Below are 17,400 nucleotides of genomic sequence, written 5' to 3'. Positions count from 1 at the left end.
GTTCAAAGTCAGGACGATTTTGTATGGCTCAAAGAGGAACTTGAGGACTTGGTGATGGTGGTCCATCCATGAATATGCAGCTGTTGTCCTTATAGGTGGTAAAGATAACAGTTTTGAGAGGTGCTGTTGCAGTTGAACGTATTTTTGTGAGTTGCTGCAGTAATTAGAAATATGATTCTGTCACCTGCTGATGACTATTTTCAAACTCTTTCAGAGATCAGAGAGTGTGTGGCTGGGAAAGCACAGCAGATCAGGCAGCATCTGAGGACCAGGAGGATCGACATTTCGGGTATAAACCCTTCATCAGGCTTTCCCAGCAACACACTCTTGACTCTGATCTCCAGCATCTGCAGTCCTCACTTTCTCCTCTTTCAGAGATAGTCATACAGAATGGAAACAGACTCCTTGGTCCAACTAGTCCATGCCAACCATGTTTCCAAATAAGCTAGTCTCAAGGATTTGGGTAATCCTTGTCTGCATTTGGCCTATCACCCTCCAACCTTTTCTTTTCATGTACTTGTCCAAATATCTTTTAAATGTTGCAACTGTACCTGCATCCATACTTCTTGCAGTTCATTCCACATACAAACCACTCTGTGTAAAAGTGTTGCCCCCATGTCCTTTTTAAAACTTTCTCCTCTCTCCTTAAAAATATATCCCCTAGTTTTGAACTTCCCCACCCTAGGGAAAGGACCCTTGCTCTTCACCTTTATCTCTGCCCCTCATGATTTTATAAACCTCTACAAGGTCACTATGTGATTACTTTTAATTGCCAGTTCTTCAAAATGCTTGAGTGAATGAAGTCCAGGAAAGCTGTTCTGCAAAGACAGAACTGGGATTGTAGGTCACCTCTGTATACAGGCATTATTTGGGCAACCCTTAAATGTATCATGATCTTTCAGATATTGAGAATCTGAATAAACACGTTCATGGTAAACTGAGTGAGCAATAATATTAACTTGTGTCTTTTGCCTTAAAATTGAGCTCTTTGTATATTAGCATGCAAGAGCAGAACAAAATTACCTTATCAGCTTTTTCCAGGATTTGAACCAATTTACTGTACAAGGGCTAACAGCTCTGCTCAAAAAACAAAAGCGAAAAAGCCATCCTTGCCTGCTGGATATAAGCACATCAAATTAAATCAATCTAGGCTGCCTTACCTAATTTAAAGTAGGCATGACTAGGTGTGAAATCCAAATTCAGCATTAAATGTTTAGGGCGAAATCATCCCAGCCCTGAATGGCATGATGTTGGCAAGAAAGTTGCATAGAAACTGGATGATGACCATTCCCAGAATGAAAGTCAAAGCAGTAACCTGTTGACTCCAGTTCTCTGCTTTCACCTCTAGACTTGCATCAGTCACCAATACCTCCAGGCATGCCCCATGAGCAGCAACCTCATGCATCTCCTGTCCAGCAGGTCTTCCTGGTCCCCATTGGCAAATGGGGTGCCAGTTATCCTCGGCTTTACATGTCCAGAGTAAATACAAAACTATTCAGGGTGACCAGGTTAAAGGCTAGGCTTTAAAGATGATGATAACACCAGGAATCATGAAGTCCCCTCAGTAGCCAGTACTTCTTGTCGAATAATATGATGAATAGGACAGCATGAAGCCATAGGTAATGAGATGAGGTTGAATAAATAGTGCAGTCATTCTCACTAGAGCTCATGTAGAGATGCTCTGCAGGAAATGTGCCAAAATTGACACTGAGCCAACGTTTGGTAAGATTCAGCCTCTGCTTCAATTAGAAAATTTATTACGTGGTAAAATGTCCCAATGGCATCCTAAATACAAGCTCTAGTAGTACATTGTGCTGTCTTCTAATAATCAATAGTAATATTAGAGTGGGAGTTTACTCTGATTTACTCTAATATAGCTGACCTGCTGCTTAGTGACTTTGGTCAAACTTAGAAAAAGTCTCCTTTCTGGAGACTTAGTGTCGTCTGTGTTATAACAACAAAACTTTCATTTCAATGGCATCTTGAACATAGAATTGTATTCAGTGGAATTTTGCATGCCCAGTCGTTTCATTGAGTCATAATCAGATTAAACTGTCCACTGAGACAAAGAAGGAGCAACATGGACGCTCCATGAAAATCTTGATCAAAGGGATGGATTTTGAGCCGAATCTTAAGGGAGGAGAAAGGGGTCGAGACATTCAGGAAAGGAATTTCAGAATGTTCTTGTTCTTGCACCACCTTTATGACCATTTATATTTGATTGATTATGTGTAACTTTGCACTTTATTGCATTAAATGGCACCAGCAAGACTACGTCCACTTGAAATCTATTACTATTCCTCTCACAGTTCACAATTCTTTCAACTTGGGTCATCTGCACATTTGTAATTGTTCTCTAAATGCCCAAGTCTAGTCATTAACATACATCAAGAAAAAGTATTGGCCCTAGAACTTCCCCACTTTGTTTTCCTCCAATCCAAAAAGCAATTGTCCACAATTAGTTTCCGTTTCCTGTCACTCGGCCAACTATGTAATCCTGCTGCCATTGTCCCTCTAATTCCTTTATCCGTAACTACAACAAAAAAATCATTTTGCATGCTCTAGTGCAACACTGAGGGAGAGCTGCACTGTCAGAGGTGCTACATTTTGGATGTGATTAAAGCATGACCTTATCTGCTTGTTGGTGTAGATATAAAAGATCCCATTGCACTGCTTCAGAGAAGAGCAAATGAATTGTCACTGGTGTCCTGCACAATATTGACCCCTCAATTAACATCATACAAAAAAATGAATATTCTGATCTTTATTATTTGTGGGAGCTTGCTATTTACAATTTGGCTGCTGTATTTCCAATGTTATGATAGTGACTATACTTCATTGCTTGTAAAGTGCTGTAAAAGGCCTGGAAGGGGTGAAAAGCAACATATAAATTATAGTCTTTCTTTTACTTGTTTTCATTAAGTAGAATACGGCTGAGAATTCGTCATGCTGGTCAAGGTTGTGACTTAACTGTGTAGTTACAGAACGAGGCCATGTTGCTTCTCAACTCGAATTCCACCTTCTCCTGTTCTCATTGAAGAGAGACCGGGTGAGGGAACTGCAACAGTATTTGAAATTGTGTCTATTTCAATGAGAAAACACTGGGTATAGTGCAATTCACACAGAACCTGGCCTAGCTGCTTCAAATGTTGCTAACATGCCTCATCTAATATACATGAGAACCATTGAAGAGGTGGCTGTGCATGCTTGATCATCTTCAAGTGATGAAAGGTGTCATACCTTCCCTCTTTGCTATCAATAATTTATGATGAGTTGATAATCTGTATTGAAATTCTATATGAATGTGTTCCCAGAGGTGAGGTGCAAGGAACTGAATTTGACTCAAAGCTGCAGGGCTTGTTGCCAGTCAGGCTGCAACTGCCTTGCCCAACACGGGTTCATAATTTGTGAATTGCTTTACACAGGTGAAAACTGTTTCCCAAGTGAGAATGTTTTTGGTGGCCTGTTTCTGACCCAATTCTGCATGGTAGTTTTGCCCTGAGAATTGTTTTGTTCCCAATTAACAACATGACACTGTTGCAAAAAGCTATATTAATGTCTAACACACATATTAATACTTGCCAAAATGCAGAATATGGTTGATTTAAGGTCCAAATATCTTCCCAAGGCATGTGCTGGCGTTTTTTAGCTGTAAGTTCAATTTCAGTACTTTTAGTGACAATTTGGACCAGGTTTGCATTGTGAAAAATAAACTATCAAACTGATTGAAAGGCAAAGGATAATGTGAACCTTAACTCTATAATCCAAATCAGCCGGATAAATGGTAACCCAGTAGCAACTGTCTTTTATAATTGAGATGTGCTACTGTGCCCCAGTGGGTTTTGACCAAAACCTCCTCAATCGGCTATGCTTTCTAAGTCTTCACTCACTCAGTCTGCAAAATCTTTTTGGTGTTAGGTACATTATCAATTCCATCATAATGAATGAAGTGACTACAAAGATAGAAAAAAAGTTAATGAATGCCTTGCTGTAGGTGACAAGAATGGGATTCGGTGGAGAAGGCAGACAAGACAAAGTACATAAACAGCTCATTAGTTTCCTGTACTTTGAGATCTGGAGTGATGCAATGGGAATGGACTGTAAGAAATTGCATTCTTGATCCCTGGCCTTTGTTCCAAATGATGTGAATAAACCAGGGGATTGAAAGCGGCATTTTCATTTCAGTTAGAGATGTCGAAACAATGTGTTATCCATTTCCAGACTTCTATTCGTTTCCTCAGATTGACTTCCACTATAAAAAAAACCTGATTGTGATTTACACCCTGGTGAGTTAGATTGCAGACAATTTATCCTTGCAGAGTAAATCCAAGCTTTCATGCTCTTAGGATTTAAATCTAGATCTTTTTAATAAAAAAGAGCAGACTGTTAGTTGTATTACTACCAAATCTCATATGGAAGTCAGTTTTAGCTAATAAAGGAGTTGCATATTCAGTTTCTTGTTTTATCTTCCCCACATTTTCAAGTTGGCCATTTTGAAGGATGGGGTGATGCTACACACCTCTAATTATAGAGACTAGAACTAGCTACTTATACTATAGAGAGAAATTAGATCTCATTTCTGTTAGGTGAGTTGAGAATTGTGCTCGGTGCTGATAGCTGTACTTATAGCCATGAGGTGTTAGAGGCAGTCAGCGGGTTGTATTACAGGAAACAGCTGGCAAAGCAAGACTGCTTTTCAATATTTAAACTGCCGCATTTCAAGCTTCTCTCCAGTGTTATTCCACAGATCTGGAGGCATGGCCCCATAGGCGGACACACAATGTGCAGCAGTTGTGAGCCTGTCCCATCCAACCAAGTGATTGGCCTCACACTTCCAAAGGGATCAGTGAAACATCAGAATCGCTGGGATGTTCGCTGGTCATCATTCCAAGCAGTTAGTCAGTTTCAGCACCGTGTACAGCGCCTCGCGATGTTGCGCCACAAATGGTGAGATCGGGACACTACAACTCCTTCGAAACTTGCACCTTGTGATCAAAGTCTTGTCAACACTGTGGGAGCAAATCCAACAGCGAGAGCTCCCGCTTTCAGCACCGTGGACATCAACTCGTCACAGTGCTGAAAAGTAAGGAATTGGAGAGTCCTCGCGTTCGGCACCGTGGACAGCAACATTGTGCACGGGGGTTCGCGTTCAGCACCGTGGACAGCAAGATTAAGCACGGGGGTTCGCGTACAGCACCGTGGACAGCAAGATTAAGCACGGGGGTTCGCGTTCAGCACCGTGGACAGCAAGATTAAGCACGGGGGTTCGCGTTCGGCACCGTGGACAGCAAGGTTAAGCACGGGGGTTCGCGTTCAGCACCGTGGACAGCAAGATTAAGCACGGGGGCTCGCGTTCAGCACCGTGGACAGCAACATTGTGCACTGAGGTTCTCGTTCAGCACCGTGGATAGCGACATTGTGCGCACGCCTTTGCGTTCACCACCGTAGGCAGTAATGTTGTGAACGGAGCTTCGCGTTCAGCACCGTGGACAGCAACACAGCGCCTGATTGCTGTATTTTCCGGGACCCTATACGGCAACACCGCACCAGGAGTTCTGGATTTCAGAGCCGCGGACAGTAAAACAGCAGGACAGCTCCTAATTGCATATCGTTGAACACCAGTACTCCAACTGGCCTTACTGTGGTGAGCGCCTCGAACAGTAATACATTTTGTGAACATTTGGACTCGACCGTTGTCCAGCAGTGAGCTGATTAAAGTTGGGTTCGAATAGTATTAGACTGTTTAGATTAATGGCTGTTAATATTTGGTGAGCGTACCTCGCAGGAATGTTAGAGTTAATTCGAAACTGGGTTTGTTTTTCACATATTTGACCAGTGGAGTTTAGGACTGAGCGGTAATAGTTTATGGACTAGTGACATTACTGAGATTTAACATTATAATCTGTCGATGCATATTAATAACGGGTAGAACTGCACTCGGTAAATGAGCACGTCCTTACCGGCGCTGGGATTAGTTCCGTACGATGGTATCCACCAGATGCCACGTTTTACTAAAGGGTAGAGATTTAACTGAATTCAGTACCTTCAGCATTGTCTCCCCTACTGACAAGAACTGAGATAAAATTGCAGTCACGCGTTTGAAATATTGCACTAGTAAGGATCGGACATAATCTGCCCTTATTCCTGTCCTGACCTGTTATTTAGGATGAGCAGATTGTGAATTGAATGACACTGAAGTCCTCTCTCTCTCTCTCTCTCTCTCTCATGTCCTTTGCAGAGTTGAAGTGGGAATTCGCTCGTCACCATCATGCATAATAACGGCGATGGTTCGCTCTCTCCTCGGGAAAGCTGTACAAATGGTTGCGGCCAGCGAAACCCAGCTGCAGTCCGGCAAAGGACAGACAGTGGCGGGGAGTACAACACCGAAGAGGACTCCAAGAAAATGGAACCGACTCTGGTGGTGAAAAAAGGCAACCGAGAAATATTAGACCACGAGCGGAAACGAAGAGTCGAGCTCAAATGCATGGAGCTCCACGAGATGATGGAGGAACAAGGGTAAGTGTGCTGGGTACATTAATGTTGCATGTGGATGTTTGGAAAACAAGTTCCAATTATTTAAAGGCAGAGCGTTTTCCTGAACCGTTTCATGAGCATGGTTGGTTCAGAAAGAAAAGTTTGGACTTTAGTTTCCAAACAACATTGTGTAAAATCATTCTGAACTAAAATGCCCAGCAAACTCTCGAGATGAGCATTCCCAATGATCTTTCAGAAAGTGACCCCATTGAATATAACACTGCTGAGAATCGCAACGATTCTTTTGGATTTTATTTTAATAGTAAAGAGAACTTAAACTTAATAAGAAGATTGGCAACGCTGATGGTGTTGCCCGGCAACTGAACTGGAAAGCCCCGCCGTTGTGAGATTTGTAAATAGGAGAGCGCGTTCATTTGGGACAGTGTGGTAATTTCCGGCACACACGGTGACAAATCGAGGAGCTGCTTTTCCGTTTAAGCAGTTGTTTACAGCCCCTCAAGTGTCGAGTTGAGCATCTCACAGATGTCACATTGTGTGCACATCATGGAGGAGTTGTCGAGGACGGGGAGGCACAGAGACCAAACGCTGTGAAATGTGAACTGTGCGTTCCCACTTTCATTGTGCCTCACTAAGAGTTGCTTTGGATTGCTGAATTAGAAGCTTGGGGTGACGATCAAGTGAGGCACTTAGCGAGCCTCCCCAAGTGATGACATTCCACACATAGGACCAACCAGTCTTCTAAATCCAACACGTTGCGTTAAATTTGTAACAGACCTTGCCCATCAAAATATTAAACAGCTGCTGGGCTTTAATGTCGCGGGAGTTCAAATTCTATTACTTTGGAATCGTTGGATGATTGGAACATGCATTGAACGTCTACATTTTTATCATACATTTTTCTGCACGACCTGCCATAAATAAAATTAAAATAAAATGCCCTCGTTGAGCTTATTGCTCATTTATATAACAATCCTTAGAGAAAATATAAGCTCAAACAAATTGAAGGAAAATGATTGGAAAAAAGCTTCATACGATCCTGCTAAGAATCCCCTACTGGGCCTTCTGCACTATGTAATGGTTCCATTGTGGGTGCCACAGATTGCCAATTAAAACAGCTGCAATTAAAAAAAAAACTAGTCTAATTAACTCTTGATGCCCTGGCAACTTCCTGATTTATTGCACAATTAAGAAACCTGACTTCATTACATTAATCTCTTTTAGATCTGGGACTTGGAAGCATAAGGGTACGTCATCTCCAATTCACCTCAAATAAATTGTCGTCCTCCTTCAGGGTGCCTGGTTTTCAATATGTGGTATGGTCACCACATCTTAAAAAACAGGGGAATTCAAAGGACTGAATTAATTTGTAATCCTTCCACAGCATTGGTGAATGTTTTTAAATGCTTAATACTGTGAATCTTGGATTTTTAAATTATTATTATTTTTGCAATACAGAAAATCTCATGCTCTTTGTTCATTGTGGGAGTATGAATGCACTAATACATATACAACTGATTTATACCAGTTACCTAGATATGGCATTTTACAAGGATTTAAACAAAAGTAAAAGCATTGAGCTATTTTGCAAGAAGAATGTTATTGGAAATCTTTGTTTCAATGTTATATGGTGAATAGCTTATTCATGAATACATAACTCAACATACCTAGCGGCATAGTACTAATTGACCATTTCCTTTTGCATATTCAGCAGCCTAGGCAGGAGATGTTGTTGCTTATCGGTAGTCAGCTGGGCCTTATTATTGTAATAGTGAATAAGTTAAAGTATTTATTTTTTTCTCTATTATTAAATTATTCATTTGGCATTTAGTACATCAAAGTTATAGTTTTAGACTTAATTGGTTTTAATAAGTTAAAATTACTTGGGCAAACAGCTTTGCTCATTTGAATTAATCTACAGGGCTAGCCATCCCACAGTTCCTCAACTGGATCAACAGGAATTTTGAAAGGTAAAGCACAGAAGGAGGCTATTTGGCCTGTCTAGCTTGTGCCGACTCTCAAAAGGAATAATTCACCTACAGTCGCTCATAGGCCCACACGTTTTTCTTTTATAGATAACATAATTTCCTCTTGAATACTTCCACCATACTCCCAGGCAGTACAATTCAGATTCCAATCACCATAGTCCCCGTGAGCTATAAGGCTGCTCTGCCTTGGAGATATGACGGGGTGGTGAGTTTAATGTGAGGGCCACTGTGGCTCAGACAAAGAATAAGGTTAAGAAGGCAGGGCCTTCATGGAAACTTCAACTGATGTAGGAATTGAGCCCACATTGTAAGAGTCACTCTGCATCACAAACCAGCTGTCCAGCCAACTGAGCTAACCAACCCCATGATACCAAGCATTCGCTGTGTGAAAATATTTTCCTGGTGTTGACATTTTTTGTCAGTTATCTTAAATCCTTGTCATCTGGTTCTTTTTCCTGTCACCAATTGGAACAGTTTCTCCTCATCTACTCTATCCATTGATGTACCTCATTTAGTCCCCATGGCTTATCAACTTTTAGTACAGTCAGAGTATTCAGACTCTAAATTGTACCCGCCTCCACCACTTCAGACTGGAGGCCTGTGAACAGCAGTGTGTTGCAAGGATCAGTGCTGGGTCCGCTGCGTTTTGTCACTTATATAAATAATTTGGATGTGAATATAGAAAGTATGGTTAGTAAGTTTGCAAGTAACACCAAAATTGGAGGTGTAGTGGACTGCAAAGAAGGTTACCTCTGAATACAATGGGATTTTGATCAGATAGGCAACTGGATGAAGAAACAGCAGACAGAGTTTAATTTAGATAAATGTGAGCTGCTGCATTTTGGTAGGGCAAATCAGGGCAGGACTTATACACTTAATGGTAAGGTCCTGGGGAGTGTTGCCAAACAAAGAGACCTTGGGGTGCAGGTTCACAATTCCTTGAAAATGGAGTAACAGGTCGACAGGGTAGTGAAGAAGCCATTTGGTATGCTTGCGTTTATTAATCAGTGTACTGAGTATAGAAGTTGAGAGGCCATGTTGCAGCTGTACAGGACGTTGGTTAGGCCACTTCTGGAATATTGCTTGCAGTTCTGGTCTTCCTGCTATAAGAAAAATGTTGTTAAACTTTGAAAGGGTTCAGAGAAGATTTATAAGGATTTTGCCAGGGTTGAAGGGTTTGAGCTATAGGGAGAGGCTGAATAGGCTGGGACTACTGTCGGAGGCTGAGGGGTGACCTTATAGAAGTTTATAAAAGCATGAGGGGCATAGTTAGGGTGAATAGCCAAGGGCTTTTCCCCAGGGTAGGGAAGTCCAAAACTAGAGAGCAAAACTAGAGGTGAGAGGGGAAAGATTTAAAAGGGAGCTAAGGGGCAGTTTTTTCATGTTGAGGGTGGTGCATATTTGAAATGAGCTGCCAGAGGAAGTGGTGGAGGCTGGTACAATTGCAACATTTGAAAGGCATTGGCTGGGCATATGAATAAATAAGATGGCTTTAGAGGGACATGGGCCAAATGCTGGCAAATGGGACTAGGTTAGTTTAGGATATCTGGTTGGCATGGATGAGTTGCACCAAAGAGTCTATTTCTGTGCTGTAAATCTCTATGACTCTATGACTTCCTCTGGCAGCTCATTCCATACATGCACCACCCTCTGCGTGAAAAAGCTGCCCCTCAAGTCATTTTTAAATCTTTCCCCTCTCACCTTAAACCTATATTCTCTGTTTGTTTCTGGTATATGTTTTCTCAATTTCCTTCTAAACTTTCTGTATTCAGTTTTTAAAATTCCCTACAATATAGTGTTTAGACTTCTCACACAAAGAACACAAGGCCAATGGATTATGATTCTGTTTGGTCATAAATTCAGAAAATGTGTAGAGTAACATGTGCACTATCCAATGTATGATTTAGCGCAGTCTATGTACATGTTAATTTAAGGTCACGTCAAAGTGAACATTTCCAATAGTATTTTTCTGGCCTCTAAGCAGTATGCAAACCTAGGCGAATGTAAGGAGTGCAGATGCTGGGGATTAGAGTCGAGAGTGTGGTGCTCATTTCTGATGAAGGGCTTTTGCCCGAAACATTTGTTTTCCTGCTCCTCGGATGCTGCCTGACCTGCTGTGCTTTTTCAGCACCACACTCTTTGACAGTATTCAGGCCTGTCCTGCAAAACATGTGGTTATTTTCCATCAAATTTTCCCTTTCTCCCCAACCCCTTTCAAAAGACACTGGCTTCTTAGTGGGAAAGGTTTCACATGCTGACTGGTGCCAAGCTATGCAGCTGTTATGGATTGCAGTATGAAAAAGGGGCATACCTTGGGAAAACTTTGGCCCAATTTGCCATGTTACCAAGCTACATATCATTCACTATGTATATGACCATATACAGTACTACTTGACTGTTTTTAATTTTCCAACATTGTATGCCTTTTTTCGCTCGAGACTTCAAAATAGTAAGATGTCGTTACTCACCTGCAGTTCTCCAGAAGATGAGATATGGATCTTAGTTGTTGTCACTAGTTAATGAGCCTGTTTATTCAGCAAGGATTTTTTTCAAGCACCAATGAATTTCCATTGGATTAAGATCAGTACTAATGGATTTTGCTTCATGCAGATGGTTTACTGTGCAGGATAATTTAAATCCCATCAGTTGGAACACTTACTTTAATTTTTTGAGCTCTCGTTGTTGACTTCTAAATAAGTTATTACTTGATTTTTGATACCGGGCTGAAGTTTTGGGAAGCAGCCAAAAAAACTGATCCCTGTTTTTACATTCGGTGTCTGCTGTGTCCAAGGTATTTGGGTGAAACAACTAACTATGTGTCCCTGAATTTTATGTTAAAGTGTCTCGAAGTTGCTAACTACACAAAGAAAATACAGTATTTTACAATAGCAGAATTTACAGTTTCAGATTTTGGAATTAGGTGATTAACTATGGTCCGCAAAGGAAGAAGAAAGTCATTGGATTCAAAACATTAACTCTGCTTTCTTTCCACAGATGCCCTACAGTTTGACCATTGTATCTGTGCCAGGGCTTTCAAAGCACTATCCAGTTAATCTCATTCACCTCATTGCTCATATCTTGGATTACTCTTTTTTTTTCAACACCATTTAATCTGCTTTCACCCATACTTCAGATAGTGCACTGCAATTCTTAAAGATCACTCCTCAGTTTCTCTCGTAATTCTGGCATGTTTTCAAATCTTCAGCGCCCGCAGCTCTTTGTTTATTTTACCATAAGCATCTCTGTCCATTGGAGAGAGGCACAGTTACGTGGAGCTTATGGAGCATTACTCTGCGAGAGCGGGGCAAGGTGAGGAGTTTGTCTCCATGAACTACCACAGGAGATGATTTTGGAATTGAAGATGATCATTTCTGGATCACTAAGAGAATTGAAAGCATCAAAGTTGAAAGATATATTCTGTTTAGTCTAGCTAGGTTCTGACCTATGGTAATGAATCACTACATTGGAGTTTCTAAAACTATTGAGAGAACCACACATGCAGTTTCTGGTTGTCCAGCCTATAGTGGATATATTTTCACTGTGGGAATAGATCTAAGGCTACAGTAATATCTACTAGTATTCCATTTAAATAACATTTGTTACAGTGTATCATTGTAGAAGAAGGGTCATTAACCAGACAATGTGGATTTTAAATAACTTGTAAAGATGAGAAAATGTTTCACACAGCAGATTCTTATGAACTTGAGTGCACAACCTGAAGTATAGGTGGGCGGCACGGTGGCACAGTGGTTAGCACTGCTGCCTCACAGCGCCTGAGACCCGGGTTCAATTCCCGCCTCAGGCGACTCTCTGTGGGGAGTTTGCACATTCTCCCTGTGTCTGCGTGGGTTTCCTCTGGGTGCTCCGGTTTCCTCCCACAATCCAAAAATGTGCAGGTCAGGTGAATTGGCCATGCTAAATTGCCCATAGTGTTAGGTGAAGGAGTAAATGTAGGGGTATGGGTCTGGGTGGGTTACGCTTTGGCGGGTCGGTGCGGACTTGTTGGGCCAAAGGGCCTGTTTCCACATTGTAATTAATCTAATCTAGTCTAATTATAAGGTGAAAGCAGATTAAGTGACGATTTTAAAAATGGTGTTTTAAGAAAGAGTAATTCAGGGCTGTGGGGAATGAGAGGAGTGAGATTAATGAGATTTGAAAGCCCTAATTCAGACATGATGGTCAAATGGCTTATTTCTGTGCTGCACAAGTACAGTTTGCTCACATGATGAGTACAGTTTGCTCACGTTGTGTGTTCCACTGTTACTGTTTTTTTCTTCCTCTTTCATTATTTGGTTTAGAAGGAGACAAGGAAATGTCTATGGATATTATGTATATAGACTTTCAGAAGGTATTACATAAAATTCCTTATAAAAAAACTGTTAGCTAAAGTTGAAGTTCATGGAATTGAAGACAAATTATTGACCAAGTTAGGAAATCAATTGAGTGGCAAGAGACGGAAAGTAAAGTTAATGGCTTGTTACTGTATTGGCAGGATAAGACTAATGGTGTCCCGCAAGATCTGTGTTGACCGCTGAATGATTCACCATAATTATTAGCAACTTAAATGATGTAGTGGAAAGCCACATATATAAATTTGCTGATAATGTACTAAAGGAGAAAGTGAGGACTGCAGATGCTGGAGATCAGAGCTGAAAATGTGTTGCTGGAAAAGCGCAGCAGGTCAGGCAGCATCCAAGGAACAGGAGAATCGACGTTTCGGGCATAAGCCCTTCTTCAGGAATAATGTAGTAAAGACAGCATTATGAACATTATAAATAGAAACGACAATGTATTGCTAGCTGAAGTAAATGGGGAAATATTGGCAAATAAATTTCAGTGTCTCTAAATATGAGGTCAGCTGTTGGGATGTAAAAAAAAGATAGAAGAGAGTTTTTTTAAATCGTGAAAAGCTAGAAACAATGGAGATTCAAGAATAGTTGGTGGTCCAGGTGCATGGGTCATGAAAATGCCATGAATATGTATAGAGTGTAATCAAAAAGGCTAATGGACTGCTTGACTTTATACCTAGAATATTAGAATATAAAGATGTGGATGTCAAGATTCAGCTGTATGACACTCTAGTTAGACCACACTTGGAAAGTTCTAAGTGGTTGAAGTTTCCTCCACACCTTAGGAAAGATGCATTCACCTTGAGGAGGAGTGCAAGGTAGATTTTTCAGAATGATATCTGGTCTCCAAAAGTTAAGTTATGAGAAAAGATTGTACATGCTAGAACCACATTCACTATGATAAGGGATGGTGTGGTCAAAGGTTTCAAGGTATTGAGCGAACAGACAGACCATTTCTCTTTCTATTAGTTTGGGGACTCTAAGACTAGAGGGCATGGTCTAAGTATTAGAGCTGGACCTTCCAGGAGTAAAATTAGGAAACAATTCTACACATACACACTGGTAGAATTTTGGGATACTGTGCCACAATGTCAATTTATTTTGAGAAGCTTTGTAGCTCAGGTTGAGGTTCTAGATGTAGGTTTGCTCACTGAGCTGGAAGGATCGTTTTGAAAACAAACCTTCTAGCTCAGTGAGCAAACCTACATCCAGAATGTCAATTTATGCCGAATCAATTGTCGATTTTAAATTGGAGATTGATAATCTAATCATTTCCCCTTGAATTTTAATGACATTTCATTTGTTAAATCCCAACTATCAATATTCTGTAGTTTACAATTGGCCAGAAACTTAACAAGATACTGTGGCCAAAAAAGCAGGTCAGATGTTAGGAATTCTGTGGCCATAAACCACCACCTATCACTCCAAGCTTATTTTGAGAAGTTACAAGTGAGGAATGGGGTGGAATTCTATCCTGTTGCCGTGGAGCTCCAACAACAGTCAGGAAGGTTGGCATCATCCAGGACAGTCATATTTTCATATAATTGGCACTCCACCCACCACCTTCAGTTCTCTCCCTTTGTAACTGATACAGCCTCTCTTGTTTTATCTTGTTGGTGATGGTCATGCCTATTACTTGTGAGGTATGCACATTGCATGGCAATTTTCAGCCCAAGTCTGGATATTATCTAGGTCTTGTGGTACATGAACATGAGCTGTTTCAGTGGCTGAGGGATCACAAATGGTACTGAATGTTGTCAATCATTAGCAAGCATCCCCACTTCTGACCTTATGATGGAGGGAAGTGCATTGATGAAGCAGCTGACGATGGTTGGGCTTAAGGCGTTACTCTGAGGAGCTCCCACAGAGATGTCCTGCAACTGAGATGACTGACCTCTAACAACCACAGACATCTTTTGACTCCAACTGGTGGACAGTTACCCCCAATTCTCTTTGACTTCAATGTTGTTAAGGCTTCATGATGACATACTCAGTCAAATGTCAGTGTGATGTCAAAGTTAGTCACACTGAGTTTATCTCTGAAACGTAGTTATTTTGACAATGTTTGATAAAGGGTGCCCTGGTTTCTAGAGCTGAGTGGTACTGGCAGAATCTAATTTGAGTAATGTGTACAGATTATTGCTAAATAGTTGCCACTTCATAGAACTATTGTTAACATCACTTTGCTGATGATGAAAAGTAGATCGATTGGGCCGTGAGCAGTAAGATTGGATTTTTCTTGCATTTTATGGAAAAGGGGTACGCGGTGTGATTTCCCACATTGTAATGAAGATGCTAGTGTTGTGCCTATATTGCATAAACTTGGCTCGAGGCTGAGCTAACTCTAGAGCACAAGTCTGCAGACCTGTTGTCAGTGCCCATAGACTTTGCAGTGCCTTCATCTGTATTTTGATATCATCTGAAGTGAATTGAATGAGCTATAGACTGGCATCTTATTATTCTAGGGGCCTGAGGAGGATGCTGAGGTGGATCATCCACTTAGTACTTCTGTTGAAGGTGATTGCAAATGCTTCAGTTGGGGTTGCCTGACATTGAGAATGGAATGCTTTTGGAGTCAGTCCCAGCCAGTCCCTCCAGTTAGCTGTTATTGTCCATCAATATTCTTAACTGGTGTAAGCCTTGTTGTATATCACACTGCGATGCCAATCTAACACCCACAGCTTGTGTCACCATTGAACAGAGCACACACAATGCATGCCAATTGAGTCAAATGGCCATGTCAGTAATTGGGTGTGGACCAGTCCTCAGTCCAGTCAAGGGGAGGATATCATGACAGTGAGAAATCTCACTTGCTCCCAAAGTGAGAAACTCTTCAGTAAAACTCTCCATAACTCACACTTTGTTTAAAAAAAGGATTCAGCCCTAAGATTGATTCTCATGTTTCATGCACTAGTTTTAACACCAGTGTCAGCAGAATGAGTCTCTTAAGTGACCATTATAATTATCTATTTAATGGATTCAATTGATAGAGGAACAAGAAGGCTATCCATGTGTGGTCTCAGCACAGACTTAATCAGAGTGGAGGCTAGAAGGTGGTGTCATTCCCACCTGCCACCATCTCACCTGGTTTAAAAACTGCCCACAACTGAACTCATCATGGGGGTGGCATTAAATTCTGCTCACAGATTCTTGTTTTCCATGATTAGAACAACATGTCATTTCAAATAAATTTGTTGGAGTGGATCTGACCTTGTACAGAATGGATGAAATCCACAATGTTATGACTGAAAAAAGCTATATCACAGTCACTTAGAAATGATGTCTTATTTGAGACGGTTCAGTAACTTACATAATTGCTCACATTGATATTATTTATCTTGTATCATTTCTGCCATTAGAGTTGAAGAATTTTAAGAATATTTGATTTGTGTAATTAATATGCATTTGTTCTTCCAATATCAAGAAAATGTAGCAAAATTAATCCAACTTCTTACTCATCACTTGAATCTTGGAGAGCTAACACGTTTAGTTTGTAAGGAGCTGCATGCTAAGGAGAGAAGCATTGGTATTTGGATGTGGAGTAGTTCATCATTCTGCCTCCAGTTTTTCACAGAGCTACAGAAATATTACACGATTGATTGACTAATCCCTCTGTACTGTCTGTGCTGGCCGCATTTACCATGGATTACAATACTTGAATACTGTGATTGAATTTGCTTCCACTACGCTCAGGCAGTGCATTTTAGATCCAAAGCATAATTTGTCCCAAGAAGGTTGTTCTTCATATCACAGTTGCTTCTTTTGTCTGTTACCTTAAATCTATGTCCCTAGTTCTTGATATTTCCACCAATGGAAACAATTTTTTGCCTATCTCCTCTATCAAGAGTCCTCGTGACCTTGAATACCTCTATTAAATTTTAACTTCAATTTAATTTAATCTAATTTAATTTTTTATATAACAGAGTTTGCCCAGAACAGCAACACATCAAATTTTCGGACATTTAAGCACCAAGTTTCATCACTGCGTGGTCGATAACATCTACTATCTTACTCTCTTCATCCCGGATGGTGCCACATACGTGGACCATATCCCTGCAACAAGTCTCTGAACTATTGAAAAGATATTAAATAAATGGAAATAGTTCATTTAATTCAAGGTGGATTTTTAATTGCAAATGTAAACTTTAGTGTGTTGATCCCAATCTCGTCCTTGAGTCAGAAGATCGGGGGAATAGAGTCAAAGAGGTGTACAGTATGTTAACAGGCCCCTTCAGCCCACTTGCCCATGCCGTCCTGTTTTCACAATTAAACTGGTCCCATTTCCCTGTGTTCAGTCCATACCCCTCCATCTATGTACCTGTCCAAAGGATTTTTAAGTGACAAAATTATGCTCACTTGCATCACTCCCTCTGGCAGTCAGTTCCAGACACTCACCACCTCCTGTATGGAAAAATTGCCCCTCTAGACTCTTTTGTAACTCTCCCCTCTCACCTTAAACCTATGCCCTCCAGTTCTAGACTCCTCTACCACAGGGAAAAGCTATTGACTGTCAATCTTGTCTGTGCCTCTCATGATTTTATAGACCTCTGTCAAGTCGTCACCAGTCTCCT

General features: G+C 40.9%; 1 protein-coding gene across 7 annotated transcripts in view; it reads left to right on the top strand.

The window, feature by feature from the left end:
• The window catches only part of srrm3 (serine/arginine repetitive matrix 3), a 772,181-nt gene that overhangs the window by 469,576 nt on the left and 285,205 nt on the right, over positions 1-17,400 (top strand). For 6 of the 7 annotated variants that reach the window (XM_043718790.1, XM_043718791.1, XM_043718787.1 and 3 more), the window contains one exon: positions 6,239-6,516. In XM_043718790.1, coding sequence (XP_043574725.1) covers positions 6,269-6,516 — 248 coding nt within the window. In that variant the 5' untranslated portion in view covers positions 6,239-6,268. Of the gene's footprint in view, positions 1-5,035; positions 5,645-6,238; positions 6,517-17,400 lie in introns of those variants that run through there. The other variant, XM_043718789.1, reaches the window with a different exon arrangement.

The sequence above is a fragment of the Chiloscyllium plagiosum genome, chromosome 28, assembly GCF_004010195.1.
Source record: "Chiloscyllium plagiosum isolate BGI_BamShark_2017 chromosome 28, ASM401019v2, whole genome shotgun sequence".
Lineage (NCBI taxonomy): Eukaryota > Metazoa > Chordata > Chondrichthyes > Orectolobiformes > Hemiscylliidae > Chiloscyllium > Chiloscyllium plagiosum.
This window is presented reverse-complemented; position numbering and strand designations above follow the sequence as displayed.